Genomic DNA, 25049 nt, shown 5'->3' on the forward strand with positions numbered 1-25049 from the left:
TGCACTCCGCAAGTCAAATGCAAGTGAATTAAACAACATCATGTGTTTCCATTGCGATTATAAACGGCTTATGTTTCTCCGATTCCTCTCAAACCACCTACTATTAACTTCCTCTCCAAAATAAAATCATCCGAAACTGAGCGCCCTCTGGCTGGTGATGCTGACCTGGCCCTTGCTACAATATGTAACTTTTTGGGAGAATCGAACACATTCACATAGAAATATGAGTTATAGATATTTCATTCATATTGAAAGCAAGTATACGAAGCGGTAGTTATGTTCTATGTGTGCTACTTCTATGCTTCCCATGCTGAAGTTTCGTTTTGCGTCTTTTACATTCGGTTTTACACGCCAGCTTCAAACAGATGGATATACAATATTATTGGTTATGGAAATATACATTCCACAGCGGTTTAGATCGTACACTGATTCCCTATCCAAAGATTGCTTGTTTTGTCACAAACTGAAATTAGGCGAAGCGAACTATCAGGATTTTTGCAACCAGGAAATGGCGGATCGATTTCCGCATAATGAATCTGTCCCTGTGGCATAGAAGCCTAGGGGTGTATTCATTACGCCAATTATGTTGCAAAACTTTTCTTAAACGGAAGCAAACTGTTTGGACAAATGATTACACCCCAGGCTATAGCTAGGCTACCTATCAGTTTTCGACCATGTTTCATCTTTTTTCGTCTGCATCCGACACATCTGGAGCGGAGCAGACGTCGTTACGTAACGATCCCTGCTGTGAACCCATGCGCCGGATGTGATAGCCGCTGTTGATGCAGAACGACAGCAACGGGAAAAGATGCCTTTGCCTGTGCAAGTATTCAACTTTCAGGTAATTAATAATCGATTTTAATGCGTTTTTACCCAGCAACGGTGTGGCGGGGATGCACGTGGAGAAGGCTGTGCCCGTGTTTACTTTGGAGCGAGGAAAATTCGATAAGCACGAGAGCTTCCTTGCAATGATCAATTGAGTAGCTAGTTAGGGCCGCTAGCCGTACTGGCAAGCTAGGCTAACTTTCGCAAGTTCATATAGCTAAATATATAGCGTTATATTTCCATTCATTGTTATTCCATGCCAACTAAGTGTTAGAATGATCTACTCGTTTTTGAGAAAGGTGCCTATGCATTTCAGGAAGCTGTTCGCTGGTAATTTATGGCTTCAGTTCAGACACTTTTGACAGTCATGGGGTATTTAACTAGCTAGCTAAGTCAGCTAGTAGTTTAGCAAGCCCTTTTTTAAATGTAAATATCCAGTAGGATATGCGCGATCTGGCCACTGTGGGAGTGTAACGTTAGTGTATGACTATTGATTACCTTGTTAACCTGGTTGCAGACTAGGGCTGACCCCATTTAGTTGACTGGTCGATTGTTTGGTCAATAGGCTGTTGGTCGACCGTGATGTCTTTTAGTCAACTTGACTGTTGGTCGAGCAGCAGCAAAACACACACACACACACACACACACACACACACACACACACACACACACACACACACACACACACACACACACACACACACACACACACACACACACACACACACACACACACACACACACACACACACACACACACACACACACACACACACACACACACACACACACACACACACACACACACACACGTGTATAGTACAAATAAAGAAAAACGCGTGTGTGTGTATATATATATGGTACCAGTCAAAAGTTTGGACACACTCTTTCCAGGGTTTTTCTTTATTTGTACTATTATTGTAGAATAATAGTGAAGACATCAAAACTATGAAATAACACACATGGAATCATGTAGTAAACAAAAAAGTTAAACAAATCCAAATATATTTTATATTTGACATTCTTCAAAGTAGCCACCCTTTGCCTTTGACAGCTTTGCCCACTCTTGGGATTCTCTCAACCAGCTTCACCTGGAATGCTTTTCCAACAGTCTTGAAGGAGTGGCTGCTCTTCCTTCACTCTGCAGTCCAGGGTAGCCTAGTTGTTAGAGCGTTGGACTAGTAACCGGAAGGTTGCAAGTTCAAACCCCCGAGCCAACAAGGTACAAATCTGTTGTTCTGCCCCTGAACAGGCAGTTAACCCACTGTTCCTAGGCCGTTATTGAAAATAAGAATTTGTTCTTAACTGACTTGCCTGGTTAAATAAAGGTAAATAAAAAATATAAAAAATAAACTCATCCCAAACCATCTCAATTGGGTGATTGTGGAGGCCAGGTCATCTGATACAGCAATCCATCACGCTCCTTGATCAGCCTGGAGGTGTGTTTTGAGTCAGTCTTGTTGAAAAACAAATGATAGTCCCACTAAGCGCAAACCAGATGGGATGGTGTATTGCTGCAAAATGCTGTGGTAGCCATGCTGGTTAAATATGCCTTGAATTTTAAATAAATCACAGACGATGTCACCAGCAAAGCACCATCACACTTCCTCCTCCGTGCTTCACGGTGGGAATTACACATGCGGCGATCATCCGTTCACCTATTCTGCGTCTCACAAAGACATGGTGGTTGGAACCAAAAATCTCAAATTTGGACTAATCAGACAAAAGTACAGATTTCCACCTGTCTAATGTCCATTGCTTGCGTTTCTTGCCACAAACAAGTCTCTTCTTCTTATTGGTGTCCTTTAGTAGTGGTCTTGAATAATTAGCTTAAACAATAAACTGTTCCATTTTGGAAATTGCATTCATGAATGAATGCGACTGTTTTTTAGTCTTTGCTGTAATAAAGGCTTTACAAAATAAATGTTACAACATACTCTCTGGTATGCTTATAATTTGTTTTGTTTACATTGTTCCAAACGGTCAGAAAAATGATATTGTAATCTACCTGCACCTGTTTGGAGCACCACATTGGAACACATAATATGTGCCTGCTCCTTACCTTGAATTTTGATCTCCAGTATTTTCCACAACTAGTAAAATTTATTCCACACATCTGACTTCTCCATTTACCTCATTAGCAACCAGTAAACACACCCCTGTTTCAAGTTTATCACGTCCTCTGCATCCATTTTGCTGTTCCGAGTTTGTTATAACCAATGTATTGATGTGATTCTGATGGGCTTTAGGTCAGGCCCTATTGGTCACATCCATGCAATGCTTACATGTGTCACGTAATGAGAGCAAAAGTTGAAGGAATAGGGAATGTTTTTCCTAAACAAATGGGATTTCAGTAACAGAACTTTTCAGTCAAATGGCTGTAATTATGTTGCGGCTTCAGCAACACGGACAGCACGATAAACACTGATGGTGACTGCAGCAGGGAGGAAAGAGTGACAACAGGTGCTAGTTACACAGTCACTCGCTTTCTTTAAAAAAAAAAACAGAGCAGCAAGTCTGAGCCCAGATGGGCACAATCAAATCAATTGCTTATCGGACTCCCTCTAGGTCAACCAATATTTTGTTTAGCCGGGGACAGCCCTATTGCAGTCAGTATTCCCCTCGTTGATTGTTCCACACTGTTCAGTGTATGTCCTCTCTTCTTCAGGGGGGTTGTGGAGCCCATGCAGATAGATGCTGACCCACAAGAGGACCAGCACAATGTACCAGATGTCAACTATGTGGTGGAAAACCCCACACTGGTATGAATCTATTCCCCCTACTAATATTGTAAAAGCCCACTTGTTTCCTGTGGACTGGACTCCAATACAACACAAATTACACGTTTCTACTGAGATCAAATGAATCTATAGAATCGGTATGTGTAATATTAAGTGAAAAATCTCACTCACTGAGGTGTGTGTGTGTCTCTGTCTTTCTCTCTCTAGGACCTGGAGCAGTATGCGTCCAGCTACAGTGGTCTGATGCGCATTGAGAGGCTGCAGTTCATAGCAGAGCACTGTCCCCAGCTCCGGGCAGAAGCCTTGAAGATGGCCCTGTCCTTCATCCACAGGACCTTCAACGTTGACGTGTACGAGGAGATCCACCGCAAACTCACAGAGGCCACCAGGTACGTGTAGATGTAGCTCGGGCCTAGCTTAGCCTGTTGTTGGAAAGTGTCTTCAGTTGTTTTCGTTGAGTGTTTGATTCATTTGAGGTATGTGTGTTCAGAGAGGTCCAGGTGGCTACAGATGCCGTTGTGGAGGGCGGGGCAGTCGATCCCCCTCCTCTAGACACAGCGTGGGCCGAGTCGACCAGGAAAAAAGCCCTGCTCAAACTGGAGAAACTGGACACTGACCTGAAGAACTACAAAGGCAACTCCATCAAAGAGAGCATCAGGTGGATTGGAGAAGCTACGATTGTTAGCACCAAGTAGATAATAAATCCGATTTGAATAATCCTCACCTCCAAGAGGATCGGCCTGAGTAAGGTGCTGGATTGATTTCTAAATATTGATCACTTAGAAGTAATCACTGAGTAGTTGACAAGTAGTACTAGTTTTTAATGTAAGGTAATTTGCAATGAAAAGTTGTAGAGTTCATTTGTAGATCAGTCATTCTGCATAGTGTTTTGTTCAGGCCAAAGGGGGAGAAACAGACATTTTCCTTTCCTGCCTATATTTGACATTTCAGTCATTTTGCATATGCTCTAATCCAGAGTGATTTACAGGAGCAATTAGGGTTAAGTGCTACGTTCAAGTGCACATCGACAGATTTTCCACCTAGTTGGTTACTGGCCCAACGCCCTTAACGGCTAGGCTACCTTCCACCCCTCTGGTATTGACCCGAACCCTCTCCATGCTATTTATTTTCACTTCAGGCGGGGTCATGATGATCTTGGGGACCACTACTTGGACTGCGGTGACCTCAGCAATGCCCTCAAGTGCTACTCCAGAGCCCGAGACTACTGCACTAGCGCCAAGCATGTCATAAACATGTGTCTTAATGTTATTAAGGTATGTCACCATTATAGTTAGTGTTCAATGTTCTGATGTATTATTTTTTGTCCAGAGAGCAGGGGATATTTTTTTAAGGGCGCCAATAGAGACGGCAGCCGAGCTTCTAGCCCCAAGGCAATTTCTTTTACAAGCATTTCGCTACACATTTCGCTGCAATAACATCTGCTAACAACTGTATGTGACCAATAAGATTTTATATTCCTCTCTCTCTCATTCTCTCTCCCTCACTCGCTTGAACTCTTGCTTTCTCTGTGATCTGATTAACTCCACTGACAAACACTAGAGGGCAGTCTTGAAATTTGTGTCCTGTAGGCTTTCTTACTGAAATGTGTGTTTTCATCTATCAGGTTAGTGTCTACCTCCAGAACTGGTCCCACGTCCTTAGTTATGTGAGCAAAGCTGAATCCACTCCAGAGATAGCAGAGGTAAGTTATTGGTTCCTCTGAGAGAAAAAGCTTAAGTCTTCTAAAAGACAAACCCAGAAGTGTTCTTCTTTACTGAAGGGATGTCTTCTTCTTTACTGAGGGAATATCTTTGTTCTTTTTGTTTCAGCAACGAGGGGAGAGAGATTGCCAGAGTCAGTCAGTCCTAACCAAATTAAAATGTGCTGCAGGTAATTCACTCTTTGTTGTGCTACAAAGAGATGTACAGAGCAAGGAGGGTTAGTGTATACTATTGAATAAGCTATATTCAGTGGATAGGACAAACATCCATTCCTCCTGCCAAAGCTCTTAGGCCTATGTGTGCACACAGTGCCTTATGCTCATGGCACAGGATATGTGATTTATGACATCATGCTTCTGACACGATCCTATTTAGAAATATTGTTAATTTAAAAGACGGTTTGTTTTTGTTTAATTTGATTAATTAACTTATTTGAAAGATTTACCATCCATGGGTGAGAACATACATGGCTCAAATGCAATGCTATTTCTGAAGAAGTGCAAATGTGATCGCCAAGATGGTTCCATGATGTTTATAAAACATGACATTTATAGCAGTATAATGGTGAGTGGATATTCCCCCGCTCTCTGTATATTGGCTCTTTATCCAGCTCCTGTGAAAAGTTTGGCTGTGCATAAAACCCTTCATAGTCTGCCTTTATGGTGTCAAAATACAGTTTCAGGCATTACCATCTTAAAACAAGTTAAATATTTATTAGAATTTGATTATAATTGTACACTGTCTTTTTTTAGGCCTAATCAATAGCCTAGTGAATTTAATCTTACTTATTGACTATGTTTGCCATGTCCAGACTACAATTTACAACAGGCCTAGCCCTTATATCAGTGTGAATGCAATTAGAACAATGTGGACTGCAAACATGTTAAAAATATTTAGCAAATATGGGGCAGGCTATTTAATGGACTAACATTTGAGTTGGAGTTGATAACAACGCAATACATAAAAGACTGTAAATGCACAACTTGAAGCAACCACATATTTAGCCATGGAGCACTTTCTGATTGGCCACTGAGGGGCCAAACCTCGACACACCTACAACTTGTTTATTCATCAAAACCCAGCACTTTCACACTACCGCCAGCTTACCTGCCCAGAATTCCTGGTGGCAAAAATATCAAAAAGATTTGGGTATCTGTACTTCACTATTTACATTTCTGACAACTTTTACTCTTACTTTACTACATTCTTAAGTAAAATAATGTACTTTTTTCTCCATACATTTTCCCTGACACCCCAAAATACTCATTACATTTTTTTATGCTTAGCAGGATAGAAAAGTGTCCAATTCACATACTTATCAAGAGAACATCCCTGCCCATCCCTACTGCCTCTGATCTGGTGGACTCACTAAATACAAATGTTTCATTTGTAAATTATGTCTCACTGTTCTTAATATAAGGAATTTGAAATTATTCATACTTTACTTTAATACTTAAGTATATTTTAGCAATTACATTTACTTTTGATACTTAAGTATATTTAAAACCAAATACTTTATACTTTTACTCAATTAGTATTTTACTGGGTGACATTTACTTGAGTAATTTTCTATTCAGGTGTCTTTGCTTTTACTCAAGTATGACAATTGGGTACTTTTTCCACCACTGACCAAGTCCGATCCTAAGCTATTATGTCAACATTAAAATGATATTCCTTAAAAGCCCAATGCAACCATTTGTATATCAAATCATTTATAGATAACAATTAAATGCCTTACTGTAATAGTTTTCCATTTAAAATGGACAAAAATCACTTGTAGCAACAAACAAAAAATATTTCTCAGGCAAGAATTTTGCTAGGACAGTCTGGGAGTGGTCTGAGGTAGGGAAGGGAACTTATACTGGGTGTTATTGGGAGAGAGCTCTTTATATATTTATTTCTTTGAACTCTTTGTTTATTTGTATTTATTTGTTAATACATTTCAAATGACAGTAATAGCAAATAAAAATAGGACATCACTACAAGTATATATTTTTCTTAAACATACAATAACATTAAAATAAAGCTAATAAATAAAAATCACTACGCGTTTCAAAAGTTAAAGTACCTCAAATAAAATAAATATAATCAAGTCAGGGATTACAGTGGTATACACCTATGATAGAGTTGTAAGAATACGTAGATGTTTTGCTGTTATTGACTAATTCTAGAGATTTTACTAAATATTTGATTTCAAGTAAAAATATATTGCATTTCGGGACAGATTTCAAATGTTTGTTTTTGTCTATGTAAAATTTACCAGAGAGAATGAAGAACATAATGACAAATTGAGTACCTTTATTGTCATTTGAATAATAACACATTACAAATTCTATTTATTAATCAATTTACCGCCTGGTGGTGTCACCAGGCAAGCCGAAACTCCCGCCCATGCAAACAGACTTCTTTTCACACTTTTTAAAGTGTTAGTTTTTCATCCAAACATCAAAATACTGCCCCCTACACTCAAGAGGTTGACAACAAAGTCAAGGTATTGGAGTGGCCATCACAAAGGCCTGACCTCAATCCTATAGAAAATATGTGAGCAGATCTGAAAAAGCATGTGTGAGCAAGGAGGCCTACAAACTGACTCAGTTACACCAGCTCTGTCAGGAGGAATGGGCCAAAATTCACCCAACTTATTGTGGGAAGCTTGTGGAAGGCTACCTGAAACGTTTGACCTAAATTAAACTATTTAAAGGCAATGCTACCAAATACTAACTGAGTGTATGTAAACTTCTGACCCACTGGGAATGTGATGAGACATAAAAGCTGAAATAATTATTATTCCTACATTTCACATTCTTAAAATAAGGTAGTGATCCTAACTGACCTAAGACAGGGAATTTTTAATAGGATTAAATGTCAGGAATTGTTTAAAAAAAACAGAGTTTTTAAATGTATTTGGCTAAGGTGTATGTTAACTTCCAACTTCAACTGTAAGTGTTTTCACCCGTTCTCTAGAAGGTATAAAAACACTAACAGATGCCAACCTTCGACAAACACGCTAACAACAGATGCCAACCTTTAAAGGGTGCAGACGCTCATGCTAATACTTTGTTTAAATGAAAATGGATTAGTTTTAAACCGACTAATCCATTGTGCTTTTACCGGGTTTTCTCCCGTTTAATTTGACCTCTCGTTGTTGTTCCTCCTCCCGTCTGTCTGTGGTTCTGTCTCCCAGGCCTAGCAGAGCTGGCCTCCAGAAAGTACAAACAAGCAGCCAAGTGCTTCCTGCTGGCCTCCTTCGACCACTGTGACTTCGCTGAGGTTAGTCTGCCTGTCTGTGACTTCACTGAGGCCTGTCAGCTTGCCTGTCTGTCGGCTTGCCTGTCTGCCTGTCTTTCTGTCTGTGTAGTATCTTAAAGGTGAAGTCTGTGACTTCCCTGAGTTGCCTTTTTAAAAGTGAACTCTGTACTTTCGCAGTCCCCTGTGGCCAGAGAAAGTAAGAACATACTTTAAAAAAACAAAATGTTGCTGTTGATGAATGGAGAGTTCTCCATAATGTGTTAGTGTTTATCAAAAATTGCTAGTAGACAAATGCTAATTATTGTTTCTGTTGATGTACCAATGTCCTGTACTTTATGGCGCTATTGATTGCGTGTGTGCGTGCGTCTCCAGCTCCTGTCCTCCAGTAATGTAGCTGTGTACGGAGGGATGTGTGCCCTCGCCACCTTTGACAGACAGGAGCTGCAAAAAAACGTCATCTCAAGCAGGTGTGTACGCCTGTGTTTCTGCTGTATAAACTGTGTGTGTTCCTGTATCGTAATTGAGATGTCCAACAGTCCACCATCATTGATTCATGTCTTTGTTGTCCCAGCTCCTTTAAATTATTCCTAGAGTTGGAACCTCAGGTCCGTGACATCATCTTTAAGTTCTACGAGTCAAAGTACGCTTCCTGTCTCAAAATGCTGGACGAGATCAAGGTGAGATTGATGTTTTAAAGATGTAAGATCAGTAATCAATACTAATGATGCATTGGTGTGAATACCACAAAACAGAGTAGAAGTTGGAAACGGGAATGAAACAAAGTAACTAAAGCAAGTAACATGATTTGATACGTTGAAAACAATGATGCGTTTTCATTATGTTGATGATGATGTTGATAACACGTGTTTGAAAGCTGTCCTAAATTCAGACTGCCACCCTCTTTTCTCTCAGGATAACCTGCTGTTAGACATGTACCTGGCCCCCCACGTACAGACGCTCTACACACTGATCAGGAACAGAGCTCTCATACAGGTGAGACAGATGCGACAGAAAAAACAATTCTCCAGTACTCCATATAATACTGAACATCAGCATTGGGTATTCTGTTGTCTTCCTTGAACACTCACAACTACGTTTGAGTTCTAATAATGAATTTGTCAATCAAGGGTTCCCCCATCGACTTAATTAATAGGCAATCATGCGTCTGGAGGGAAAGAATCAGATACAAAACTTCTCTCTCTGTCATACTTATAGCTCAGGCAGCGATCAAAACTACATTTAGCTGAGGATTGTGAATAACTCTGACCCCTAGCGGCAAACATCTACAGGGGATAAGTCCCAAACGGCACCCTATTCCCTATATGGTGCACTACTTTTGACCAGAGCTCTAGGGTGTCAATTGGCTGCCACAGGGTTAACTGGACCAGCAGATAGTGGATGGACAACCAGGGTAAACTGGACCAGCAGGTAGTGGATGGACAACCAGGGTAAACTGGACCAGCAGGTAGTGGATGGACAACCAGGGTAAACTGGACCAGCAGGTAGTGGATGGACAACCAGGGTAAACTGGACCAGCAGGTAGTGGATGGACAACCAGGGTAAACTGGACCAGCGGGTAGTGGATGGACAACCAGGGTAAACTGGACCAGCGGGTAGTGGATGGACAACCAGGGTTAACTGGACCAGCGGGTAGTGGATGGACAACCAGGGTTAACTGGACCAGCGGGTAGTGGATGGACAACCAGGGTTAACTGGACCAGCGGGTAGTGGATGGACAACCAGGGTTAACTGGACCAGCAGGTAGTGGATGGACAACCAGGGTTAACTGGACCAGCAGGTAGTGGATGGACAACCAGGGTTAACTGGCAGGTAGTGGATGGACCAGCAGGTAGTGGATGGACAACCAGGGTTAACTGGACCAGCAGGTAGTGGATGGACAACCAGGGTTAACTGGACCAGCAGGTAGTGGATGGACAACCAGGGTTAACTGGACCTGCAGGTAGTGGATGGACAACCAGGGTAAACTGGACCAGCAGGTAGTGGATGGACAACCAGGGTTAACTGGACCAGCAGGTAGTGGATGGACAATCAGGGTTAACTGGAACAGCAGGTAGTGGATGGACAACCAGGGTTAACTGGACCAGCAGGTAGTGGATGGACAACCAGGGTTAACTGGACCTGCAGGTAGTGGATGGACAACCAGGGTTAACTGGACCTGCAGGTAGTGGATGGCACCAAAATGGTGGTTCTGCTAAGGTTATTTAATCTTTGCACTAAATTAGTTCTACTTAACATCTTGGTCTGCCTTTTCTGTTTTACCACAGTGGGATGATTGTGTGAGTTACACTGGTGTAATGTTATAAATATGTAGTCAAAAAATGAACATAAAACATTCAGCAGTTCCTGTCCCCTGCTCCCATGGCCAGTATTATTGGGTGTGTTTGCAGGAAGGTCTGCTGTAATCTATACTGTTGTTTTGTTTAGGTGTAGTGGGTATAGTGGTGTGGGTGAGGGCATGTGTGTGTGTGTGCCGACAGTATCTCTGTACTTTTCATGCGGATGTGTGTGCGTGTGTGTGTCAGTACTTCAGCCCGTACGTGTCTGCAGACATGACTAAGATGTCCCAGTCCTTCAACACCACAGTGTTATCTCTGGAGGATGAACTGACCCAGCTCATACTGGAGGGACTGATCAACGCACGTATAGACTCTCACAGCAAGGTAACACACACACACATGTATAGACTCTCACAGCAAGGTAACACACACACACACATGTATAGACACACACACACACATAGACTCTCACAGCAAGGTAACACACACACACACACACACATAGACTCTCACAGCAAGGTAACACACACACACATGTATAGACTCTCACAGCAAGGTAACACACACACACACATGTATAGACTCTCACAGCAAGGTAACACACACACACATGTATAGACTCTCACAGCAAGGTAACACACACACACGCGTATAGACTCTCACAGCAAGGTAACGCGCACACACGTATAGACTCTCACAGCAAGGTAACACACACACACACACACACACACACACACACACACACACACACACACACACACACACACACACACACACACACACACACACACACACACACACACACACGTATAGACTCTCACAGCAAGGTAACACACACACACACACGTATAGACTCTCACAGCAAGGTAACACACACACACACGTATAGACTCTCACAGCAAGGTAACACACACACACGTATAGACTCTCACAGCAAGGTAACACACACACACGTATAGACTCTCACAGCAAGGTAACACACACACACGTATAGACTCTCACAGCAAGGTAACACGCACACACGTATAGACTCTCACAGCAAGGTAACACGCACACACGTATAGACTCTCACAGCAAGGTAACACGCACATACGTATAGACTCTCACAGCAAGGTAACACGCACACACGTATAGACTCTCACAACAAGGTAACACACACACACGCGTATAGACTCTCACAACAAGGTAACACACACACACACGTATAGACTCTCACAGCAAGGTAACACACACACACACGTATAGACTCTCACAGCAAGGTAACACACACACACACGTATAGACTCTCACAACAATGTAACACACACACACACACACGTGTAGACTCTCACAGCAAGGTAACACACACACACGTATAGACTCTCACAGCAAGGTAACACACACACACGTATAGACTCTCACAGCAAGGTAACACACAAGGTAACACGTATAGACTCTCTCACAGCAAGATAACACACACACACGTATAGACACAGCAAGGTAACGCACACACGTATAGACTCTCACACACGTATAGACTCTCACAGCAAGGTAACACACACACACTCTCACAGTATAGACTCTCACAGCAAGGTAACACACACACACACGTATAGACTCTCACAACAAGGTAACACACACACACATATAGACTCTCACAACAAGGTAACAAACACACACGTATAGACTCTCACAGCAAGGTAACACACACACACACTCTCACACAAGTATAGACTCTCACAGCAAGGTAACAAGGTAACACACACGTATAGACTCACAGCAAGGTAACACACACACACGTATAGACTCTCACAGCAAGGTAACACGCACACACGTATAGACTCTCACAGCAAGGTAACACGCACACACGTATAGACTCTCACAGCAAGGTAACACGCACACACGTATAGACTCTCACAGCAAGGTAACACAGCACACACACGTATAGACTCTCACAACAAGGTAACACACACACACGCGTATAGACTCTCACAACAAGGTAACACACACACACACGTATAGACTCTCACAGCAAGGTAACACACACACACACGTATAGACTCTCACAGCAAGGTAACACACACACACACGTATAGACTCTCACAACAATGTAACACACACACACACACACAAGGTAACACACACACACGTGTAGACTCTCACAGCAAGGTAACACACACACACGTATAGACTCTCACAGCAAGGTAACACACACACACGTATAGACTCTCACAGCAAGGTAACACACGCACACGTATAGACTCTCACAGCAAGATAACACACACAGCAAGGTAACGCGCACACACGTATAGACTCTCACAGCAAGGTAACACACACACACGTATAGACTCTCACAGCAAGGTAACACACACACACACGTATAGACTCTCACAACAAGGTAACACACACACACATATAGACTCTCACAACAAGGTAACAAACACACACGTATAGACTCTCACAGCAAGGTAACACACACACACACACACAAGTATAGACTCTCACAGCAAGGTAACACACACGTATAGACTCACAGCAAGGTAACACACACACATGTATAGACTCTCACAGCAAGGTAACACACACACACGTATAGACTCTCACAACAAGGTAACACACACACACACTCTCACACACAAGGTAACACACACACACGTATAGACTCTCACAGCAAGGTAACTCTCACACAAGGTAACACACACACACGTATAGACTCTCACAGCAAGGTAACACGCACACACGTATAGACTCTCACAGCAAGGTAACACGACTCTCACAGCACGTAACACACACACACGTATAGACTCTCACAGCAAGGTAATGCACACACGTATAGACTCTCACAGCAAGGTAACACACACACACACACACACACGTATAGACTCTCACAGCAAGGTAACACACACATATAGACTCACAGCAAGGTAACACACACACACGTATAGACTCTCGCAACAAGGTAACACACACACACACACACACGTATAGACTCTCACAGCAAGGTAACACACACACACACACGTATAGACTCTCACAGCAAGGTAACACACACACACAGCAAGGTAACACACACGTATAGACTCTCACACACAAGGTAACACACACACACGTATAGACTCTCACAACAAGGTAACACAGCACAACAAGGTAACACACACACACGTATAGACTCTCACAGCAAGGTAACAGCAAGGTAACACGCACACACGTATAGACTCTCACAGCAAGGTAACACACACACACGTATAGACTCTCACAGCAAGGTAACACACACACACACACAGCAAGTATAGACTCTCACAGCAAGGTAACACACACACACACGTATAGACTCTCACAGCAAGGTCACAACACACGTATAGACTCTCACAGCAAGGTAACACACACACACGTATAGACTCTCACAGCAAGGTAACACACACACACAAGGTGTATAGACTCTCACAGCAAGGTCACACACACACACGTATAGACTCTCACAGCAAGGTAACACACACACACATAAGACTCTCACACACACACACACACGTATAGACTAGACTCTCACAGCAAGGTAACACACACACACGTATAGACTCTCACAGCAAGGTAACACACACACACGTATAGACTCTCACAGCAAGGTAACACACACACATGTATAGACTCTCACAGCAAGGTAACACACACACATAGACACAGCAAGGTAACGCACACACACGTATAGACTCTCACAGCAAGGTAACACACACACACACGTATAGACTCTCACAGCAAGGTAACACACACACACGTATAGACTCTCACAGCAAGGTACACAAGGTAACACACACACACGTATAGACTCTCACAGCAAGGTAACACACACACACGTATAGACTCTCACAGCAAGGTAACACACACACACTCTCACAGTATAGACTCTCACAGCAAGGTAACACGCACACACGTATAGACTCTCACAGCAAGGTAACACACACACACATGTATCTCAGACTCTCTCTCACAGCAAGGTAACACACACACACACACACACACACACACACGTATAGACTCTCACAGCAAGGTAACACACACGTATAGTTTCACAGCAAGGTAACACACACACACGTATAGACTCACAGCAAGGTAACACACACACACGTATAGACTCTCACAACAAGGTAACACACACACACACACACGTATAGACTCTCACAACAAGGTAACACACACACACACACGTATAGACTCTCACAGCAAGGTAACACGCACACACGTATAGACTCTCACAGCAAGGGAACACACACACGTATAGACTCTCACAGCAAGGGAACACACACGTATAGACTCTCACAGCAAGGTAACACACACACACACACACGTATAGACTCTCACAGCAAGGTAACACACACACACACCTATAGACTCTCACAGCAAGGTAACACGCACGTATAGACTCTCACAGCAAGGTAACACACACACACGTATAGACTCTCACAGCAAGGTAACACACACACGTATAGACTCTCACAGCAAGGTAACACACACACACACAGCAAGGTAACACACACACACGTATAGATTCTCACAGCAAGGTAACACACACACACGTATAGATTCTCACAGCAAGGTAACACACACACATGTATAGACTCACAGCAAGGTAACACACACACATGTATAGACTCTCACAGCAAGGTAACACACACACATGTATAGACTCTCACAACAAGGTAACACACACACGTATAGACTCTCACAGCAAGGTAACACACACACACGTATAGACTCTCACAACAAGGTAACACACACACACACGTATAGACTCTCACAGCAAGGTAACACACACACACACACACGTATAGACTCACAGCAAGGTAACACACACACACACACCAAGGTATAGACTCTCACAACAAGGTAACACACACACACACACGTATAGACTCTCACAGCAAGGTAACACGCACACACGTATAGACTCACAGCAAGGGAACGCACACACGTATAGACTCTCACAGCAAGGGAACACACACACACACGTATAGACTCTCACAGCAAGGTAACACACACACACACACGTATAGACTCTCACAGCAAGGTAACACGCACACACGTATAGACTCACAGCAAGGGAACACACACACGTATAGACTCTCAAAGCAAGGTAACACACACACACACGTATAGACTCACAGCAAGGTAACACACACGTATAGACTCTCACAGCAAGGTAACACACACGTATAGACTCTCACAGCAAGGTAACACACACACACGTATAGACTCTCACAGCAAGGTAACACACACACACGTATAGACTCTCACAACAAGGTAACACACACACACACACACGTATAGATTCTCACAGCAAGGTAACACACACACACGTATAGACTCACAGCAAGGTAACACACACACATGTATAGACTCACAGCAAGGTAACACACACACACATATAGACTCTCACAGCAAGGTAACACACACATAGACTCTCACAGCAAGGTAACACACACACACGTATAGACTCTCACAGCAAGGTAACACACACACACGTATAGACTGTCACAGCAAGGTAACACACACACACGTATAGACTCTCACAGCAAGGTAACACACACACACGTATAGACTCTCACAGCAAGGTAACACACACACGTATAGACTCACAGCAAGGTAACACACACATGTATAGACTCACAGCAAGGTAATAAACACACACACACACGTATAGACTCTCACAACAAGGTAACACACACACGTATAGACTCTCACAGCAAGGTAACACACACACACACATAGACTCACAGCAAGGTAACACACACACACGTATAGACTCTCACAGCAAGGTAATAAACACACACACATGTATAGACTCTCACAACAAGGTAACACACACGTATAGACTCTCACAGCAAGGTAACACACACGCACACACGTATAGACTCTCACAGCAAGGGAACACACACACGTATAGACTCTCACAGCAAGGTAACACACACACACACACACACACACACACACACACACACACACACACACACACACACACACACACACACACACACACACACACACACACACACACATATAGACTCTCACAGCAAGGTAACACACACACACACACACACACACACACACACACACACACACACGCACACACACGTAGACTCTCACAGCAAGGTAACACACACACGTATAGACTCTCACAGCAAGGTAACACACACGTATAGACTCTCACAGCAAGGTAACACACACGTATAGACTCTCACAGCAAGGTAACACACACGTATAGACTCTCACAGCAAGGTAACGCACACACACGTATAGACTCTCACAGCAAGGTAACGCACACACACATGTATAGACTCACAGCAAGGTAACACACACACACATATAGACTCTTACAGCAAGGTAACACACACATGTTTTGACTCACACATCAAGCTAACACACACACACGTATAGACTCTCACAGCAAGGTAACACACACACACGTATAGTCACACAAGGTAACACACACACACACACGTATAGACTCACACAAGGTAACACACACGTATAGACTCTCACAGCAAGGTAACACACACACGTATAGACTCTCACAGCAAGGTAACACGCACACACGCATAGACTCTCACAGCAAGGTAACACACACACGTATAGACTCTCACAGCAAGGTAACACACACACACACACACGTATAGCAAGGTAACCCCCATCTCTCTCACACACACATGCACACAAAAAGAGCTCAGATCACTCTTTCATTGTCTTGTAATGCAAGACTTGTAATGCAACATGGTATATTGATTTGACAGTGATCCAAATGGTTTGTCACATCATTCTTATCCCCAGCATGTCTCTCTCCACCGTTCTCTCTTTGAGATGCTAAGCACTTTTCTCTATAGACAGACAATGAAGTGCTCTCTTTCCTCATCTTAGATCCTGTATGCGCGGGATGTCGATCAGCGGAGCCACACGTTTGAGAAGTCGATCCACATGGGCAAAGAGTTCCAGAGGCGAGCCAAAGCCATGATCCTACGAGCTGCCGTGCTGCGCAACCAGATACACGTCAAGGTACCGCTGTGCACGGGTTCTCCCAGAGGTTTTATGGCAGCCTTCTCTTTGCTCTTCTCCCTCTGGGATATGGACATCCCTCACAACAGACTCAAACAGCCTCCCTTTCAGTGTACTATCTCTCTTCTTTCTGTCTCTTTCCCCTTTCCCATCTCTGCTTGTCTTCCTTTCATTTTCTCTCTCGTTGCCCTCTGGTCCACCCCGTCTTCTCTCCAGGCTGTCCTTCCCCTCTCCTCTCAACCACCCACCACAGCTCATTTCCACACATCAGGGGTTTTGAAATAAAATACCTTAGATTCAGAGGAGTCTCTGTCTGTCCCCCCCCCCCAGTCGCTCCAAAAATGTGCACAAGTTATAGTCACCTTCCATCGAGGTTGCTAGCTAAATATGCTAACGAATGTTAATATGCTAATTTGTAAACTAATCTGAAATCCTTATTGTAATTTTTGCTCGGCATCAAACTAATTTTGTGTTTCTGTTGCACTTCTCCACTCTGAGAATTCACAAACAGACATTCTATCAGCTGCCACCTGATGTACAGGATGAACAAGGGTTTAGTGCCATTTTCACTGCATAGGAACCATTTACCGGTGCTGCCTGTATATAGCTTCGTTATTATTATTTTTGTTACTTTTAATTATTACTTTTTATTTTAGTCTACTTGGTAAATGTTATCTTAACTCCTCTTGAACTGCGCTGTTGGTTAAGGGCTTGGAGGTAAGCATTTCACTGTAAAATCTACACTTGTTGTATTCGGCGCATGTGACAAATACAGTTTGATTTGGATTGCCTCAGATATATACTATATTAAATCAATGGCAAAAATGTAGGCTATTTTTGGGGCATAATCAATATTTATCTACTTAAATTGTAAATTATTAGGTGTATCACTTTGTGTCATCCTCAATTATGTAAATGCATAAGTCCACTTGGCTGTATTGTTTTTAAATTGGCAAATACGTTTAATCAAATTAAAATCACAACAAATGTAAGGTGTTTCTAGAAACAACAAAAACAGCTCTGAGTGGAGGCTAAACGCCAGAGATGCAAAAGCAGCCTGCCGAGGGCTTAGCAGTCCACTGAATGGGGGCTACCCAGAGATGCAAAAGCAGCCTGCCGAGGGCTTAGCAGTCCACTGAATGGGGGCTACCCAGAGATGCAAAAGCAGCCTGCCGAGGGCTTAGCAGTCCACTGAATGGGGGCTACCCAGAGATGCAAAAGCAGCCTGCCGAGGGTTTAGCAGTCCACTGAATGGGGGCTACCCAGAGATGCAAAAGCAGCCTGCCGAGGGCTTAGCAGTCCACTGAATGGGGGCTTACCCAGAGGTGCAAAAGCAGCCTGCCGAGGGTTTAGCAGTCCACTGAATGGGGGCTACCCAGAGGTGCAAAAGCAGCCTGCCGAGGGTTTAGCAGTCCACTGAATGGGGGCTACCCAGAGATGCAAAAGCAGCCAGCCGAGGGCTTAGCAGTCCACTGAATGGGGGCTACCCAGAGATGCAAAAGCAGCCTGCCGAGGGCTTAGCAGTCCACTGAATGGGGGCTACCCAGAGATGCAAAAGCAGCCTGCCGAGGGCTTAGCAGTCCACTGCATGGGGGCTACCCAGAGGTGCAAAAGCAGCCTGCCGAGGGTTTAGCAGTCCACTGAATGGGGGCTACCCAGAGATGCAAAAGCAGCCTGCCGAGGGCTTAGCAGTCCACTGAATGGGGGCTACCCAGAGATGCAAAAGCAGCCTGCCGAGGGCTTAGCAGTCCACTGAATGGGGGCAACCCAGAGATGCAAAAGCAGCCTGCCGAGGGCTTAGCAGTCCACTGAATGGGGGCAACCCAGAGATGCAAATCACGTCTTGAACGGCAAACTGCACTCACCCGCTGGCGGTAGGGATTTATAGCCTTGGGCATAGCAACAGCGGAAAATAGCAAGCGCTGGTTAACTTTAAAAATATATATATCTGGGTAGCTACACTGAACAAAAATAAAAGCGCCACATGTAAAGTGTTGGTCCCATGTTTTATGACCTGAAATAAAAGATCCCAGAAATGTTCCAGATGTACATAAACATTATTTTTCTATACTTTTGTGCAGAAATGTGTTTGCATCACTGTTTGTGAGCATTTCTCCTTGCCAAGATAATCCAACCACCTGACATTTGTGGCATATCAAGTAGCTGATTAAACAGCATGATCATTACACAGGTGCACCTTGTTCTGGGAACAATGAAAGGCCAATCTATAATGTGCATTTTTTTTACACAATATCACACAAACAGATGTCTCAAATTTCGCTGAGGAGTATATCTGTCTGCAATAAAGCCCTTTTTTGTGGGGAAAGACTAATTCTGATTAGCTGGGCCTGGCTCCCCAGTGGGTGGGCCTGGCTCCCCAGTGGGTGGGCCTGGCTCCCCAGTGGGTGGGTCTATGCCTTCCCAGGCCGACCCATGGCTGCACCCCTGCCCAGTCATGTGAAATCAATAGATTAGGGCCTAATTACTGATTTCAATTGACTGATTTCCTTATGAACTTTAACTCAGTAAAATCTTAATTGTTGCATGTTGCGTTTATTTTTGTTCAGTATATTTTCTGCCGAATGTTTCGCACTAATGTATTTTCTGCGAAGGGAAACGCCCCTCATAACTCTATTATGAAAAAACCCCCACTGACTTTCAATATAAAACGCGACCCCTGTCAATACACAGCTGGACTCATCTACTCCTGCGTTCTCCCGTTGTGCTATTTACAAACACATGACTGGCTCAACTGTTCTGGGGAACTATGGAAAGCTTCATAATGTGACAGGTGAAATGAAGAACAGGATCTGCTTTATCTCCTGACGTATTGCCCAAGTTGACTGCAGGTATTTACTTAAAAAGTAGCTATTAATATCATTATTTTTGGGGGGGAAACATCAAAGAAATAGTTTCAGCGGTTTTGACGGTATTGAAAAACCATCCCGTGGCTATTTCCAAATACCCAAGCCTAATAACCATGGTAGCCAAAATAATGGCCTGCCCAGCTTTTTATACATGACCCTTAGCATGATGAGATGTTTATTACTTAACTCAGGAACAACACCTGTGTGGAAGCACCTGCTTTCAATATACTTTGTATCCCTCATTTCCTCAAGTGTTTCTATTATTTTGGCAGTTAACTGTGTGTTCTTACGTCTGAACTGGTAAACACATCAGCATGCAGGATGAGAATTAAGATATCTTTTTCCCTACTTTGCTTATAGAGAACGTCCACCAGAATGTCCACCACTCAACCTTGTTTTTCCCTCCTTCTCTCCCTCTCGATCTCCCTCCAGTCTCCTCCCAGAGAGGGAAGCCAAGGCGAACTTAACTCTGCCAACAGCCAATCACGAATGAGCACCAACATGTGAACATTCCCCTGAGACCTCTGTCTTACAGGAAGTTACCATGTCAGTGGGTTCCGCCAGGGGGACCTAGCACCCCTCCACCCCATCCCTCCATCTCTGAGGCTCCTCCTCCGACTCAGTGCTGCATCTGCCTGCTGAAAGAAATAAACAAACTGAAACGTCAACTTTCATAGCTTGCAACTCAAATGGCACCTTTATTCAATATATAGTGCACCATGTTTGGCCCATAGAGCTCTGGTCAACCGTAGTGCACTATATAGTGAATAAGAGTGCCATTTTGGATGCAGCCTAGGACTTTGTTCATGTGAGAAATGATCGTCTGTGTAGACTGAAGACTTGATGAGCAATCTGTGTGTTAATGTTATAGCGGGATGGCTGCGTGTGTCTGTGTGTGTGTGGCGCTCTCTTAGTAGTGTCCTCTTTTTGTCCTTTGTATGAGACGCACCTTTCTTCCCTCGCTTTCATTTTTCTTTCTGATGATGACAGGCTTTGAATTCACCCACTGAAGATTAAACAGAACACACACATACCTAAGAACCACTGTCCACAAGATCTGATTTTAAAATAAATATGTATGATAATCAGAAGCTTGGTCAGGACATTTTGTCGTCTTCTCTCAATATGTTTTTTACAAGTTGCACAATAAGCCAATTTCTCACACACACACACACACACACACACACACACACACACACACACACACACACACACACACACACACACACACACACACACACACACACACACAGACCCCTTAACATTGTTTATTTATGACCACTAAATCACAGAATGCTGATACTAATAAAACATTATTTTTGAGGAAGATTGCAATGACTTTCAATGTTATGATTTGATTCGTTTCATTCGGATCCCCATAGTGACGTCTTACTGGGGTCTGACATGTAAAGAAAAAGACATTACAGTCAAAAGACTTTACAATTTGCATACATTTAAAAAGCATGAACATGTAGTGAGCGTGCATCTATCAGTTGCCGGTGCTTAATTTGAGCCGGATCCCGCACTGTTTTGTTCTGGGACATATTTGGCTGGATCTGGTACCTCTTGGTTTGAAAAATAATTTAGACTTTCTGCAATGTAAAAATTCTAATAAAAGTGATCAAAGTTCATTTCGAGTAGCCTCTTTGTTAATTCGTTTTAAAAAAATGCATATGAAAAAGTAGATTTTTCAGGCCGGGCCTGCTATTTTAAGGCAGCGTTTCAAACTCAAAGTAGACAGCCATCTGCACTAAACCCTCAGCCCTTGAATGATGTTTTGAATGTATCTCAAATGTCCCTTACCCAAGCAAAGGAGAGTGACGATGACAGAGGAAACGTCCTTGGTGGAAATCTTTGAAGTTGAGCTTAAAAAACAAGTTAATGTAGCTAGCTAGCAATCCTGTCAGGTAGCTAGCTACAGTTACCCGTAGCTGGCTAGCTAGTTTTATAGTTTAGTCATTTATTCCAATACATTTCAGAATTCCAAAAAACATGTTTATGACCTAACCACGTTTTTATAGGCTCCTCACTATGAGACTAAGCCAATTTGCCAAAGCTAAAATCAATGTCTATATATATTTTTAATCAAGATAGTTTCATACTTTTTTATAACATGCCAAAAATGGAGCTAAATCGAGGGCCGAGGTATGGCACCAAATACCTGCCAAAAGGTTGAACTTACAGTGGGGAGAACAAGTATTTGATACTTACAAAGCATGTAGAGGTCTGTATTTTTTAAATCATAGGTACATTTCAAATCAAATGTATTTATATAGCCCTTCGTACATCAGCTGATATCTCAAAGTGCTGTACAGAAACCCAGCCTAAAACCCCAAACAGCAAGCAATGCAGGTGTAGAAGCACGGTGGCTAGGAAAAACTCCCTGGAAAGGCCAAAACCTAGGAAGAAACCTAGAGAGGAACCGGCGGAAAGGGGAACCGGCCAGGTAGAGACAGCAAGGGCGGTTCGTTGCTCCAGAGCCTTTCCGTTCACCTTCCCACTCCTGGGCCAGACTACACTCAATCATATGACCCACTGAAGAGATGAGTCTTCAGTAAAGACTTAAAGGTGGAGACCGCGTTTGCGTCTTTGACATGGGTAGGCAGACCGTTCCATAAAAATGGAGCTCTATAGGAGAAAGCCCTGCCTCCAGCTGTTTGCTTAGAAATTCTAGGGACAATTAGGAGGCCTGTGTCTTGTGACCGTAGCGTACGTGTAGGTATGTACGGCAGGACCAAATCAGAGAGATATGGAGGAGCAAGCCCATGTAATGCTTTGTAAGGTTAGCAGTAAAAACTTGAAATCAGCCCTTGCTTTGACAGGAAGCCAGTGTAGAGAGGCTAGCACTGGAGTAATATGATCAATTGTTTGGGTTCTAGTCAGGATTCTAGCAGCCGTAAACTGAAGTTTATTTAGTGCTTTATCCGGGTAGCTGGAAAGTAGAGCAATGCAGTAGTCTAACCTAGAAGTGACAAAAGCATGGATTAATTTTTCTGCATCATTTTTGGACAGAAAGTTTCTGATTTTTGCAATGTTACGTCGATGGAAAAAAGCTGTCCTTGAAATGATCTTGATATGTTCTTCAAAAGAGAGATCAGGGTCCAGAGTAACGGCGACGACGTCCTTCACAGTTTTATTTGAGACGACTGTACAACCATTAAGATTAATTGTCAGATTCAACAGAAGATCTCTTTGTTTCTTGGGACCTAGAACAAGCATCTCTGTTTTGTCCGAGTTTAAAAGTAGAAAGTTTGCAGCCATCCACTTCCTTTATGTCTGAAACACATGCTTCTAGCAAGGGCAATTTTGGGGCTTCACCATGTTTCATTGAAATGTACAGCTGTGTTTCATCCGTATAGCAGTGAAAGTTAACATTATGTTTTCGAATAACATCCCCAAGAGGTAAAATATATAGTGAAAACAATAGTGGTCCTAAAACGGAACCTTGAGGAACACCGAAATTTACAGTTGATTTATCAGAGGCCAAACCATTCACAGAGACAAACTGATATCTTTCCGACAGCTAAGATCTAAACCAGGCCAGAACTTGTCCGTGTAGACCAATTTGGGTTTCCAATCTCTCCAAAAGAATGTGGTGATCGATGGTATCAAAAGCAGCACTAAGGTCTAGGAGCATGAGGACAGATGCAGAGCCTCGGTCCGATGCCATTAAAATGTCATTTACCACCTTCACAAGTGCCGTCTCAGTGCTATGATGGGGTCTAAAACCAGACTGAAGCATTTCGTATACATTGTTTGTCTTCAGGAAGGCAGTGAGTTGCTGCGTAACAGCCTTTTCTAACATTTTTGAGAGGAATGGAAGATTCGATATAGGCCGATAGTTTTTTATATTTTCTGGGTCAAGGTTTGGCTTTTTCAAGAGGCTTTATTACTGCCACTTTTAGTGAGTTTGGTACACATCCGGTGGATAGAGAGCCGTTTATTATGTTCAACATAGGAGGGCCAAGCACAGGAAGCAGCTCTTTCAGTAGTTTAGTTGGAATAGGGTCCAGTATGCAGCTTGAAGGTTTAGAGGCCATGATTATTTTCATCATTGTGTCAAGAGATATAGTACTAAAACACTTGAGCGTCTCTCTTGATCCTAGGTCCTGGGAGAGTTGTGCAGACTCAGGACAACTGAGCTTTGAAGGAATACGCAGATTTAAAGAGGAGTCCGTAATTTGCTTTCTAATAATCATAATCTTTTCCTCAAAGAAGTTCATGAATTTATCACTGCTAAAGTGAAAGTCATCCTCTCTTGGGGAATGCTGCTTTTTAGTTCGCTTTGCTTCAACTGTGAGAGATGGAATCTAAAACAAAATCCAGAAA

The 25049-nt window shown here is 43.0% G+C and overlaps 1 protein-coding gene and 1 pseudogene across 1 annotated transcript; both read left to right on the forward strand.

Annotated features, from left to right (window-relative positions):
* Positions 1 to 25049, forward strand: part of LOC124038787 — a 479656-nt pseudogene that overhangs the window by 40347 nt on the left and 414260 nt on the right.
* Positions 693 to 22351, forward strand: LOC124038639 (COP9 signalosome complex subunit 1-like). Its single transcript, XM_046354723.1, has 14 exons — positions 693 to 841; positions 3495 to 3587; positions 3774 to 3955; positions 4057 to 4224; positions 4705 to 4840; positions 5191 to 5268; positions 5396 to 5456; positions 8472 to 8557; positions 8909 to 9003; positions 9108 to 9213; positions 9449 to 9529; positions 11080 to 11217; positions 17719 to 17853; positions 21153 to 22351. The coding sequence occupies exons 1-14, from the start codon at positions 809 to 811 to the stop codon at positions 21225 to 21227; spliced, it is 1467 nt and encodes a 488-aa protein (XP_046210679.1). The 5' UTR covers positions 693 to 808; the 3' UTR covers positions 21228 to 22351.

Source organism: Oncorhynchus gorbuscha, linkage group LG06, assembly GCF_021184085.1.
Source record: "Oncorhynchus gorbuscha isolate QuinsamMale2020 ecotype Even-year linkage group LG06, OgorEven_v1.0, whole genome shotgun sequence".
In the NCBI taxonomy this organism is placed as follows: Eukaryota; Metazoa; Chordata; class Actinopteri; order Salmoniformes; family Salmonidae; genus Oncorhynchus; species Oncorhynchus gorbuscha.

Coding starts and splice junctions, on each gene's coding strand:
- LOC124038639 (XM_046354723.1), top strand. CDS start 809: ATGCCTTTGCCTGTGCAAGTATTCAACTTTCAG. Junction 5,457..8,471: donor CAAATTAAAATGTGCTGCAG/GTAATTCACTCT, acceptor TCTGTCTCCCAG/GCCTAGCAGAGCTGGCCTCC. Junction 8,558..8,908: donor ACCACTGTGACTTCGCTGAG/GTTAGTCTGCCT, acceptor GTGCGTCTCCAG/CTCCTGTCCTCCAGTAATGT.